Genomic DNA, 13,249 nt, shown 5'->3' on the forward strand with positions numbered 1-13,249 from the left:
CTAAGTCACTAATAAATTCACACTCCAGTTCTCCGTCCTGGAAAATAGTACACCTCACTACAGGAAACTAAAACCCTGAGAGGCACTTGATACAGCCCAATAAGCTGAGTAGAAAGAACATGATCATCACTTCCATGAACAACCATCCAGAATCTTTACCATTTGGGCTACCAGAAGCTCAGAACATGACTAGTTTGAGCTTGATACAGTCCAAGAAGAGAGGTCCCACTTGCTCATTAGGATGCTAGAATCCGTGTTGCAACTGGATTCCATGGATATTGCTGGTTACACTTGTGTATAATAAGATGATCTGGGAAAGCAGCATTTTAATTGAAATCCAATTATAGGGTTATTTATTATTATACGTTAGGTCAGCCAATTAGTAAGTTAATCATGGCACAGACTTAAGAAATTACATTTATCCCCAAATTTTAAATTAATCCAGGAGGGTAATAAAGTTAAATTTAAAAAGAAAAGATAGATACCGTCTAACTATGCCTTACTGCCTATAGTATATATGCCTCGCCCACCTCTGTGTTGTCTAAATGAAATGACAGAATTCTAACCACCATTCCAAGTGGTCTAAAAGTAAACTAAAATTATCATCTTTCCCACATTCAAGGGACTAATAGGATTGTTGAAGATATTATGGGTCAGATTCTACCATCCACACTCAAGCTGAGCAGCACCTTGCTGTGAAAGTAGGCCACTGACTTTAGTAGAACTACTTGCAGAATTAAGATACTATTCTACCTAATTAAGAGAGGCAGCATGTGGCCCTACTTTATTATTCTATATACAAAACACAAGGTTAGAAAAGTTTTTGTGGGGCTTAAAAGAATAGTGTAATTGAGAGCAAACAACTGAGTAGCATCTGCTGTGCAATTTAAGAGATTTTCCTCCTAAACCAAAACCTGAAAGCTTTGAGAAGGACCCATGCTCACCCTCCCTTGCTAATAGCATGCACTGCTTTACAATGTACCGATACATTTTTAAAAATGGTCCCGTTCAAGCTTAGAAAATTACATTGGCTACCAATGTATTCTAATCAGAGCATTTTTATCAGTGTGTCTCCAGACTAATAAGAAGAAATTCAATCTAGAGCTCACTGAATGCTAAATTAGATCTAATCAGAGGGCAGTTTTCCAACTGTTCAACAGCAGGTCTAAAACCAATCCATGCCATTTATGTTTTAGGCATCCATTAAAATACAACAAGCAAATCTGTAATAGCTTCTTCAAAGCCACGGTCAGAAAAATGTTCAGACATTTGTTTGCATTTAAGCATGATCATTCAACTTTATCTTTGCCAACAGCTACTTTACAATCCAAATACCTTCAAAAAGTCATTTAAAAGCCCCCAAAGTAACATTATCCATGAATGCCCTAACTCGGACAATCTTTTAAAATTTATCCACTTAGATCTTCTCATCTTGATGCGGCTCAAATGGTTTAACAACAGTATCTTTGAACTATTTCCCATTACATGGATTTTGCCACTTTAACAAAAAAGTGTCACTTTAGCTAATCTCAATAGTAGTGTTACAATATTTGGTTTTAAAGAAGTAACATAAAATACTGTGTTACATACACAGAAGGACTATTATATAAACATAAGTGCAGTAAATAAACCTATCTTTATGTTTCATTCAAAGGTTCTACAGCCACATTTTTACAGGACACTTAGCCATATGTTAAGTGACTTTTTTTTTTTACTGAGAAGGAACCCATCTGTAACTTGTCCAGCTTTGAATCCAATGACATAGTGTCCTTTTAAACTCACAGCTGTAAAAGGCACCGTGTGAACCGATTTTGACCAAGCTGAATTCTTCATATACTTTGCTCCAACATAACAAAACAAAACAAAAAAACCACCCATAACTAGATGGATTATTTGAATTAAAGGCTCTTTTTCCTTGAAGTTCCTTCACTGCACTGTATGCTGCTGTTAGAGAACTACAATAACTAATGTGCCTCTTGTATCAATTGGTACTGCACCCAAGTTTCAGAGTACTTCAGGATCTACTGCTCTCATGCATAACGAAACAAAAAAGCCTGCATATTTATTCCATACCTAGTGCACATGCTGGAACCAAAAGTAATTTAAGATACAGAGGGGCTTGCTGTGAATGGTGCAGGCTGACAGGAAAGGAGTGTGCAAAGGGCAACAGGAGGTAACTGCATGCCTGAAGGAGAGGAACAGTTTGCAGAATTCTCTCCTGAAGACTTATAATAAATCCACCTTGTGTGCCCTCTCTCATCTTGTCTCTTTCCAGAGAAAAGTGATCCAGATTTGCAACTGAAAAACCTATTGACTAAATTACACCTGAAGTGAGAAGAGAGTGTGAATTATCACTTATAGCAAAATTACAAATATTTTAACTCATTTTAGCTTTTTTTCTGTACCAAAAAGTTTATAATCCAAATCTCTCTCTGTCTTTGTACAGCCTCTAGTAATGGAGTGATGACACAGCTTGCGGCCTCTGAGTAATACAGTATTATAAATAATAATAGTTATTATTTGGATTTCCAACTCACTGTATGTTGAGACAGACTCAGAGACTTATAAATAAGATGTTTTTGACTAATTTTGTTGTATTCCACCTAGAAATATTGTTGTATTCCACCTTGATTTCCCTATTTTCTATTGCATTCTCTATACGTGTTTTATGGGATGCTAACCTATATGGATCAACATCATCTATTTCTTTGTCTAAGCACATCTTCAGGGATTCTAACCCGAGCTCCGGGAATACAGTTTAAATCAATTTAACTTTTGCCCCCTCTACTGGCTGGCTGAAATGGTGGCCGATTTCTCTCTCCCAAAACAGGTTCAAGGTGCTAAATTTTGTTCCCACAAAGTGAAAAAGGCTTGGGATTTTAATTCTGTCCCATCTCTATTTTTCCCCAGTGGGTTAATGAAAAATGAATATATTTATAGTCTAGAGTAGATTTTTCCTCAGATCATGACACTGTTTTAGTGCAAACCAAATCTGCATCTCTTAAACTACTTGACTATGTAAATATACTAAGGCACAGGACTGAGACCATTTGTATTCAAATGGAGCCACAATCAATGTAATAAAAATAATAAAGATATGGAACTAGACACTGCAGGTAATTGCAATATCCTTAAATATTACTATTTTCCTTACAAGCACAGGCTATCTGCAACATGATTGTCAGTGAGGATCTACACATTCACCCATATATGTCATGGATGAATGGAAAATATGAAAAGTAGTATAAAAATGATCAACTGGCATCATCTTACTGGCATTTGGTGGTGACTTTCAGATCTTGAGTTTCTTCATAAATTCACCAAGAAGATACTTCCCCTCTTAGATTTAATGTGTTCTTCCTCTTCCTCCCGCAAACTTAATCTACTGTATCAGCTGCCTGCTACAGTTACTGAGCTGTAAAAATCACACTCACCTTTTTTCTTTTTCTCCTCTTCACCCCATTGCTATCCTAGTCAGTGAAGTGTCTCAATGAATTTTCAGTGCATAAGGTGATGGGCCAACAAGGGATTTTCTGAAGTTAAAACTAGAAGCTGAAAAAACTAAAAATCTGGTTAGGCTGAATAACAGTAAAAGAAGAGCTCATACTCACAGCAACTGCAGAGAGACAAGCCCATCGAAAAGGCCTTTGGGAATCTCAGTGATCTTATTTCCATAGAGCACTCTGAAAGATACGGGGAAACAAAAGAATAGTAAGTAACAGTCCAGCCTACTATCCTCTCATCCCTCTGTGAATTATCATTTTTATTGATCTCATGCACCATGACCACGATCTGTAGCCATTTAATTTAACTACTGATCTCATTTTCTTTTCAGGAGGGCACATGGTATTCAATGAGTTGTTATGATTCAGACTTTGTCTGGTGCTGAAAAGCATTTTTAATGCAGAAACTGGACATTCTCCAAAAACTGTATTTCACTATTTTTCAGCCTGACTTTTTTCCTTTCTCCCTGTATGAAATGTTTTAACCATCGAGACCCTCTGTTCACGATGCAAAAAGTATAGAATTCAGCATGGTGATGTTGCACTGTTAATTCCTAACAATCTGGACATACGAACCAGGGATGTGTACATGTTAAAGGACCCTGTCTGGATGACATCTGAACGTCTTATGACAGCTGAATTGTGTATAGAATGTCACACAAGCAGCATTTCAGGAGGTATTCTGCCCCCACCAGTTGCAATCTCAGCCTGACCCAGTAAGTGCAATGGAGCCCAAGAGGAGAAAATAAGGATATATGAATATTTCACAACAACAAAAATGATTAAATTATGAAACTGAGAAGCAATTTGGGCGCATAGATGGGAGTTACTTTGTACAAACTGGTTCACTGCAAAGTGCCAGGTGCACTAATACTGCAGTAATATCAGAAAAGTTCCAAAGGGTTTCCCTCAACCCAAGCCAAACATACAGCTGTGGAAAGCAGTGAAAATCTCCACCACAGATCAATGGCCATTGTGATAGCATTGCCCTTCCTGCTAATTACCCTCATCTTTGAGGCTATATTACACCATTCTCAACCTCAACACCTGACACATCTGTTACTTGGGTTGCTATCCAAAGGAACCTTGGAATAATGTGTCTGAAGTAATTTGTCACTGGTGTTTATTTAAAAGAAGCAAAGTTGTGAAATTCAATGCTCTCTTCAATTTGAAATCTTTGAAACTATTAGATGTTGTCTATTTTTAGAAATTGTTTAAAAAACTTTTATAATAAAACAAAACTTTAGATTTGTAGAAGCCATAAGAAGAAAACAAACATTTCCTAGTGTAATGGGGCCTGCACGTGTGTGGCACATTAACATTTGAACAAATAACTGACTAAACAAAAGTCAGTATGATAGCTCAGGCACCCATTTGTAATTCATATTAAATGTTCAATGCTACACTGAGCCAAATTAACTAATGTCATTGTCTGCCCACCATGTCACAGTGGAAGTCAAACCTTCCTATGCAGCAGCGGAGAAACGCAAGGGAAGCACATGACATTGCATCTTATTTTCCTACATCCCACATTTCCATTTATTGTTTCTAATTGAGAGCCTGGGAACATTTATGCAGAAGCTGCTTTGATTATGTTTGAGACAGGCAAGTGTTCAGATGCCCACGTCTGCCTGGCTGTTGTCAGGTCTACACTCCAAAGATATTTTGCCTTTGATACACTGTCAATGGCACGCCTGAAAGTACTGCTGCTAGCAGTTACTTATGGGAGATGCATCTCCATACCGGCCAATCTCACACCCCATTACCATATCCCCAACCTTTCATCTTCCTGCCTCTCCGGTACAAATGCACACACACAGCAGTGTTTCTGGAATACCAGAATTTAAGTCAGAAAAACACACCAGAAAGTACCCAGGAAGACCCAGCTGATCATTTCAATGATTCCACATACTCTCAAAGATGTCTTTAGCAACAAGGGGCCTATTTTTGGAGGTTTAGCTACAGAAATAAAAGCTGTAAAATGCATGTGCATTTGCTTCCCTAGCTTGAACATTGGTCATTTCTACTTTTAATGCATGCAGTTTTCAAGGTATGTGTGCAAATTTGGTACATAAATGTATATATTATTGCATCCCTCAACGTCTGAAAATCACACGTCTGAAAAGCAAACGTCTGAAAATTTTGCATTAAAATTACAGTCATACCAAGTAAAATACACAATAAAACAAAGTAAACAAAGGAAGTGGCTCTATCTGACAATTAGTGAATCAACAAAGACACTTCTACCTTTATTTTTTTCCCTCTGAGTCTCATTAATGCTTCATTTGCTTCACAGGCTATTTGGAAGAATAAAAGGATGGCTTTGTAGGGATTTATATACTTGTTGTTTAGTGCCAGGTAAAGGAAGAGATTTACAGATACCATCTCCCCTTGCGGTAGGAGGAGGAGCAAGAAGATTTCTGGCTGAACTACATCTGCAGTACTCTGATCTTCATGCTGTTGATTTGAAATTTAAAAATGAGTGAAAGAGTTAAAAGGGACCGCAAGACTGCTTCCTCTCTTCCCTGCTGCTCCCTTCCCTCTCTTCCAACTATACATACCCACAGCGGTGGTCTCTGTTCAAGACAGATACCAATCTGGATGTAGATGAGAGCCATGAAAACAAACACACAATCCTATGTACAAGAGCGTCCAGTGCATAAGTTGTATTCCGCTCATCCCTGGTACTTCTGACAAGCCTGTTTCTTCTAATGCCAGAATAATTAATACTGAAGAATCATTTACTATCTACTTGAGTCAAGCAAAGTTTTCACAATACTACAGGTTGCTTCCTAATGTTAGCGAGTTGTCTGGCATACGTATAGTTGATGCATCTGAGGGCTCTATTCTTAATAGCATGTAGAGCCGTCAGCCTGCCAGTTCACAGCTAAATGCTTTCAGGGTGGCTGCGACCCACATTCTGCAATTCTGCAAAGCATCGGGCAGATTGGGTGGATTTTAGCTAGCAGCAATTTCCAGACTGTCGTCAACCTTCCAAACATTGATAAGAACAGTGCATGAAAAACCCAAACTGCCCGCTGCAATGCAAACATTAGAGCAGAAGCCTGGGAGAATCGCCTTGTTAAACTGATGAAGAGATTTTTCACTAAAACAATAAAATAAAAGTCCCACAGTTATATTCAGCTGTTCATGGACATTGAAAGTGCTCTAGAAACAGGCCAATTTATTTAACTGATCTAACTAATTACTTGGATTCAGAGAACTGAAAAAAGGAGTATTTTTTTACATATTCTTTTCCCTTTATTATATTTAGCAAATGATGCATTACAGAAAGTGAACCTTGTTGTTCCTTCACTATTCCAAATAAAGTAGCTTGTCTTGTTAGATCTTCATAGCAAGAAACACAACAAGCAAACAAAAACCCTAATTAAAGAGATCAGAAATGCCTTCAAATGTACCATGCTTGTCTGGTTCATATTGTTTGGTCACACACTTTTATGCTCTTATATTAAAGGTGTCTGCCAAGAGATGCCATTAAACTTGAAGAAAAGTTTAGCAGAACACGCTATTTTAGAGGTTAATTTGACTCAAATAAACTGGTGCCAAAATAACACAGTTGCTGACACTCTGATTAAATATTGATAGATTAGATAAAATAATTAGACAGAAATAATGAAAATTCTCCCCACAGGATGGAGTCTCAGCTTCTGGACTAATCATATGATGTAAGTGGTGGAAGCACCAGTTCATACCTACCATTAGAATATACTGAACACTAGAAAATATTAAACATTAAACAATCCTGCACTGGCAGGATCTTGGACCTGGAGGACACTAATGGCTTTACTACAATCTCTAGACATTATGAACCCCTTTAACAATCACAAGATTAAGGAATTTGGGATTACATGATCAGCATAATATATTATAGGCCTTCCATAATCATCAAGGTTTAGTTGTCTGCTTTTCAAGTACCTGAAAAAATGGGTGCGTATTTCCCTCTATTCTCTGACACTTCTGCATGCATTCCCACAAGCCTTAGTTGCAACTTGCTCAGTTGAGTCAGAGTCCCAGAACATAAAGCTTTTCTCCTGAAAGTTGACCCAGAACTTGCTGGGTATAAAAGCCCACTGTTGAATCCTTTAGTCTGTACCATATGTTTTCCAGCTAATAGTTCCTTTATTTTGGCTTGGTTATAACATTCTTAGTGAAGTGTCAAATCAAGACTCTGGGCAATGGCTTCTTCAGCCCTCAAAAGCCTTTTAACTACCTTTCAGACTGTGAAAATGATTCTTCTTATGAAGAATTACGTTTCCAAAATTATGAGGACAATGGCATAGGTTCAACAGGAATAAGAGCTCTCAAAACAGCAGCAAGGACTGTGGGTAATAGCAGCATTACATTTATGATATTTTAGGAAAATGTACACTTTTTTTTTGTACGGCATTTCATATTTCTGCATAACAATTAGGCCAAACAAATCAAGGTAAAAATACTGGCTGCAATTTGTTACTCTAAAATAGATTCAACATTTATTTAAATAGATAGCGTTTTAGCCCAGAATGACACGAGATAGATCATCATACAACATGTGATGATGTAAAATATGAATGACATGCCAAACACTAAAACTAGTCTGTATGCCAGCTGATCTAAACTGATCAATCACTTGTGAGCCTAATTCAGATGGGGAAGGATTTCTCATTTTACACAGTTCTGAAATCTACTCTTTCACAAGTGAAGGGTTTAGGCTGCTTTGCTGCATCACACAAAATGTCTCCAGACTGTCTGGATAAGGTCTTCAGAACTCGAACAGCCGAATTAAAAGTGCAGAAAGTCTACTGGCTCCCAGAATCCTCCTGTACCTTTGGTACTATGTACAATAAGCAGACACTAATCCCTCATCCAATCCCCTCTCTGATAATTAAGCCAAATGTTTCACTGGATGAACCAAAAAATAATTTACTTCAGAAAGTCCATGTGACAGCTGAAACAGTAGAAACAGGAAAGTGTTCTCAACTTATCCACAATTTCCAGCCTTGTGTATGAAACTTGTATTTTATTAACAGTTATCTAATAAAGGCAAAATAATACTCTAGTTATACAGGTTATAAATCTAATATATTACTAACCTAGAGGTTTTCAAATGTTTGCTTAACATTGAGACAGTGGAGCCCCTTCCAATCAATCAATTATGCTTCCAAGTCTTCCCTACAACAACATTATCTGGCCTCTCTCTCACACACAAAAAGTAATATTAGGATAGTATTATGGAGGCAAGAGAACAAGAAGTCTTCTGACATGAGCCTGCAGGAATGTGTTTGTTTTTGGTGAGCCTTTTTTTTAAAGTGCAGCTGGTGATCAAATAAGTTTCTGGAAACTCCAAGGGAACTCTGAACTCTACTACAACTATTGTAGCAGAAAGCTTCATAGCTTGAAGACTGACAGGAGGATTCACCACTGTAAAAAAAACAACTCCGTAAACTACCAGAAGCATGGACAATCAGTGACCGACAGACCATAGGCTGAGAGCAATTTTATGTGGCAGAACAAAGTGCCATGGGGAAGAATGGAGACGCTTCAGGGTAAAGTCAATGCTCTTTAACAAACTAGATTTATTCTCCCTGATTCTGGGCTCCAATAACTAACTCTAAATGGAGTTGAGGCAGGGGTCAGAGCTCCCCTTTTCCATGTATTCCCTAGATTTTCTTTCAAGAAGAAAAACATCCTTACTGCGAAGACTGATTCCAGACATGGCTGGAGAGCAAACTTCTGCTGAACACATGGGTTAGGAGAAACCAGCTACTTAATTTCCTTTTTACAGGACATGCTGGCAATGGAAGGAGCTTGGGGCCTTATACTGGATAAGCTCTTCTCCCTCTTGGTTTGTGCTAAAGAATTCACTGCCAAGGCAGGAAGTGCTGTTCTAAGGAGCTGGGATGTTATAATCAGTTTTAGATTGAGCACTAGGAGATTTCTTGTTTGAAAAGGATTTTTTATTTTTTTAAGAAAAAGTCTGGTGGCCCTGTAGTGCATGGGCCACTAGTCACGTTTAAGAGATTGGATTTTGTGTAGCGTGTGCATCTGCTGCTGTAATTAGCATCCCTATGTTTAGAAAACTACTGCACACCTGTTTTCTTCTATTCTACTCTAACTGTGGTGGGAAGAGTACCCTGCCTCATCACTGAGGCCTTGTGCCACTCAACTAATTACAGGAGAGTTTGGATTGGGTAAGCTACTATATAAGGGGCATCCACTGGTCAGTTGTTAGAAAAACATTCTTGACAGCCTTGCAGATAGGCACTTTCACTCTCCTGGAAGTAGAGAGAGCACCTGAAGTGCAGTCAGCTAAGAAGGAGCAGACAATGGGGGCTGTGGAAGAAAAGGAAAAGAATTCAAACAGTGGTGTTTTTTTGAATGGGCACAAAGTTGCCTACTTTCATTTCTGCATTAGTTTGTCTCCTTCCTTTATCATGGTTTTAACTCTGAAAGCTACAAGACCACCTGTACCATATGCAGATTTAATCTCAATGTCAGCAAATATTCTTATCAGACAACCTAATCACATTCAATATAAAGATAAGAAAAATTACTCGGCTAAGACAGGTTTCAGAGTAACAGCTGTGTTAGTCTGTATTCGCAAAAAGAAAAGGAGTACTTGTGGCACCTTAGAGACTAACCAATTTATTTGAGCATAAGCTTTCGTGAGCTACAGCTCACTTCACAGCTCACGACAATGCTAAGACAATGCACTGTAGACAATCAGAAAATGGAGCTGAATAATGTCACTGGGCCACCAGGGCTCCAAAAATAATGGACCACTTAAAAAAAAGTGAGTGAATTGTATATTGTTCTGTTAAGATACGGATATTCAGTCCTGTCTGCAAAGGCCTATACTTTAAGAATTTAGGTGTAACAGATATTCAGGCCTGTCTGCAAAGGTCTATACTTTAAGAATTTAGGTGTATTCTTATCACTTACCTAGTTATAGAGGTATAAAGGAAAGAATCAAAATCACAGTCTGCCTGTTTACAGGCTCTCTCTTACAGTGACAGTCTGAGGTCCTGTTCTTAGGCTAAGATCTTTGGCTAAATAGCAGAGGCAGCCATAAGCTAGGAAGCGACCGGTCACATCCTCACATTCCAAACTAGTCACACTGAAATAAGGCAATCTGGGGCTGTTAGAAAGGTGATCTGATCTATGACCTCCTGTCATAAATATAAAGGGAAGGGTAAACCCCTTTGAAATCCCTCCTGGCCAGGGGAAAGCTCCTCTCACCTGTAAAGGGTTAAGAAGCTAAAGGTAACCTCGCTGGCACCTGACCAAAATGACCAATGAGGAGACAAGATACTTTCAAAAGCTGGGAGGAGGGAGAGAAACAAAGGGTCTGTGTCGGTCTGTATGCTGGTTTCTGCCAGGGATAGACCAGGAATGGAGCCTTAGAACTTTTAGTAAGTAATCTAGCTAGGTATGTGTTAGATTATGATTTCTTTAAATGGCTGAGAAAAGAATTGTGCTGAATAGAATAACTATTTCTGTCTGTGTATCTTTTTTGTAACTTAAGGTTTTGCCTAGAGGGGTTCTCTATGTTTTTGAATCTAATTACCCTGTAAGATATCTACCATCCTGATTTTACAGGGGGGATTTCTTTATTTCTATTTACTTCTATTTTTTATTAAAAGTCTTCTTGTAAAACACTGAATGCTTTTTCATTGTTCTCAGATCCAAGGGTTTGGGTCTGTGGTCACCTATGCAAATTGGTGAGGCTTTTTATCCAACATTTCCCAGGGAAGGGGGGGTGCAAGTGTTGGGAGGATTGTTCATTGTTCTTAAGATCCAAGGGTCTGGGTCTGTAGTCACCTAGGCAAATTGGTGAGGCTTTTTACCAAACCTTGTCCAGGAAGTGGGGTGCAAGGTTTTGGGAAGTATTTTGGGGGGAAGGACGCGTCCAAACAGCTCTTCCCCAGTAACCAGTATTAGTTTGGTGGTGGTAGCGGCCAGTCCAAGGACAACGGGGGGAATATTTTGTACCTTGGGGAAGTTTTGACCTAAGCTGGTAAAGATAAGCTTAGGAGGTTTTTTTCATGCAGGTCCCCACATCTGTACCCTAGAGTTCAGAGTGGGGGAGGAACCTTGACACCTCCAGAGAAAAGGAAGAGCCTAGAAGATGTAAATGGAAATTTAGTTTGATAGTTTTCTGTTCGGTAAGAACTCACTTATCAATAGACACAGCTGGGAAACCCTTATGTCTTTATAGATGTAGTTGTAAAATCTTCACTTCTGTATTGTTTTGTCATTATAGTTCCCACTTTGCTATTGTTTATTTGCATGGTCTCTGTCTGGTTCTGTGATTGTTTCTGTCTGCTGTATAATAAATTTTGCTGGGTGTAAAATAATTAAGGTGGTGGGATATAATTGGTTGGCTAATCATGTTACAATATGTTAGGATTGGTAAGTTAAATTTCAGTAAAATGATTGGTTAAGGTATAGCTAAGCAGAACTCAAGTTTTACTATATAGTTTGCAGTCAATCAGGAAGTAAGGAGGGAATGGGGGTGGGGAAATTGGAATCATGTTTTGCTAAGGGGGGAATGGGAACAGGGACATAAGACTCTGTGGTGTCAGAGCTGGGAAGGGGGACACTGAGGAAGGAAACTGGAATCATGCTTGCTGGAAGTTCACCCCAGTAAATATCGAATTGTTTGCACCTTTGGACTTTGGGAATTGTTGCTCTCTGTTCATACAAGAAGGACCAGGGAAGTAAGCGGGTCAAGGAATAAGCCCCTAACATGTTCCCTCTTGTTCTGCTCCATTTGGTAGTGCCATAGGATGGGGACTGGCCCTTTAAGGGGAGTTGACTTCAGCCCCACCTATGCCTAGTTATCGGCCTCCCAGTTGATGGGCCTGGGCTAGTGTCTGGCTCAGGTGACCATGCATCAGATATTAATAGCCTAGGGTTAGGACTTCCTATAAGAGGGAGCCAGTTCCATCATGGAGGAAGATCAAGTTCAAGGAAAGACCTGAGGGAAATCTTTCTAAAAATGCCCAGATTCTGGAGTGGGCCTGGTGAGCTTCCCAGCTCAGACAGAGCTAGAACCTGATGCACAGAAACAAGGTTAAGGAGAAGGTACATCAGCAGGGAGCAGATTTCAGAGTAGGAGCCGTGTTAGTCTGTATCCACAAAAAGAAAAGGAGTACTTGTGGTACCTTAGAGACTAACAAATTTATTTGAGCATAAGCTTTCTTGAGCTACAGCTCACTTCATTGGATGCATGCAGTGGAAAATACAGTGGGGAGATTTTATATACAAAGAGAACAATGGGTTTGCAATCCAGTTTGCAATTAATTCCAATTCAGCAGTCTCTCCTTGGAGTCTCTTTCTAACCCAGGAACCTATCTTTGCAACAAAGCCCGTTGCCAACTGTGTCCACATATCTATTCAGGGGACACCATCATAGGGCCTAATCACATCAGCCACACTATCAGAGGCTTGTTCACTTGCACATCTACCAATGTGATATATGCCATCATGTGCCAGCAATGCCCCTCTGCCATGTACATTGGTAAAACTGGACAGTCTCTACGTAAAAGAATTAATGGACACAAATCAGACGTCAAGAATTATACCATTCAAAAACTAGTCAGAGAACACTTCAGTCTCTTTGGTCACTCGATTACAGACCTAAAAGTGGCAATTCTTCAACAAAAAACCTTCAAAAACAGATTCCAACCAAAGACTGCTGAATTGGAATTAATTTGCAAACTGGATACAATTAACTTAGGCTT

General features: G+C 39.0%; 1 protein-coding gene across 2 annotated transcripts in view; it reads right to left on the minus strand.

Annotated features, from left to right (window-relative positions):
- SLIT3 (slit guidance ligand 3) overlaps positions 1–13,249 on the minus strand; it is an 802,550-nt gene that overhangs the window by 214,739 nt on the left and 574,562 nt on the right. For both annotated transcript variants that reach the window (XM_073355953.1, XM_073355954.1), the window contains one exon: positions 3,612–3,683. In XM_073355953.1, the coding sequence (XP_073212054.1) occupies positions 3,612–3,683 (72 nt within the window). The remainder of the gene's footprint in view (positions 1–3,611; positions 3,684–13,249) is intronic.

Source organism: Lepidochelys kempii, chromosome 8, assembly GCF_965140265.1.
Source record: "Lepidochelys kempii isolate rLepKem1 chromosome 8, rLepKem1.hap2, whole genome shotgun sequence".
NCBI lineage: Eukaryota > Metazoa > Chordata > Testudines > Cheloniidae > Lepidochelys > Lepidochelys kempii.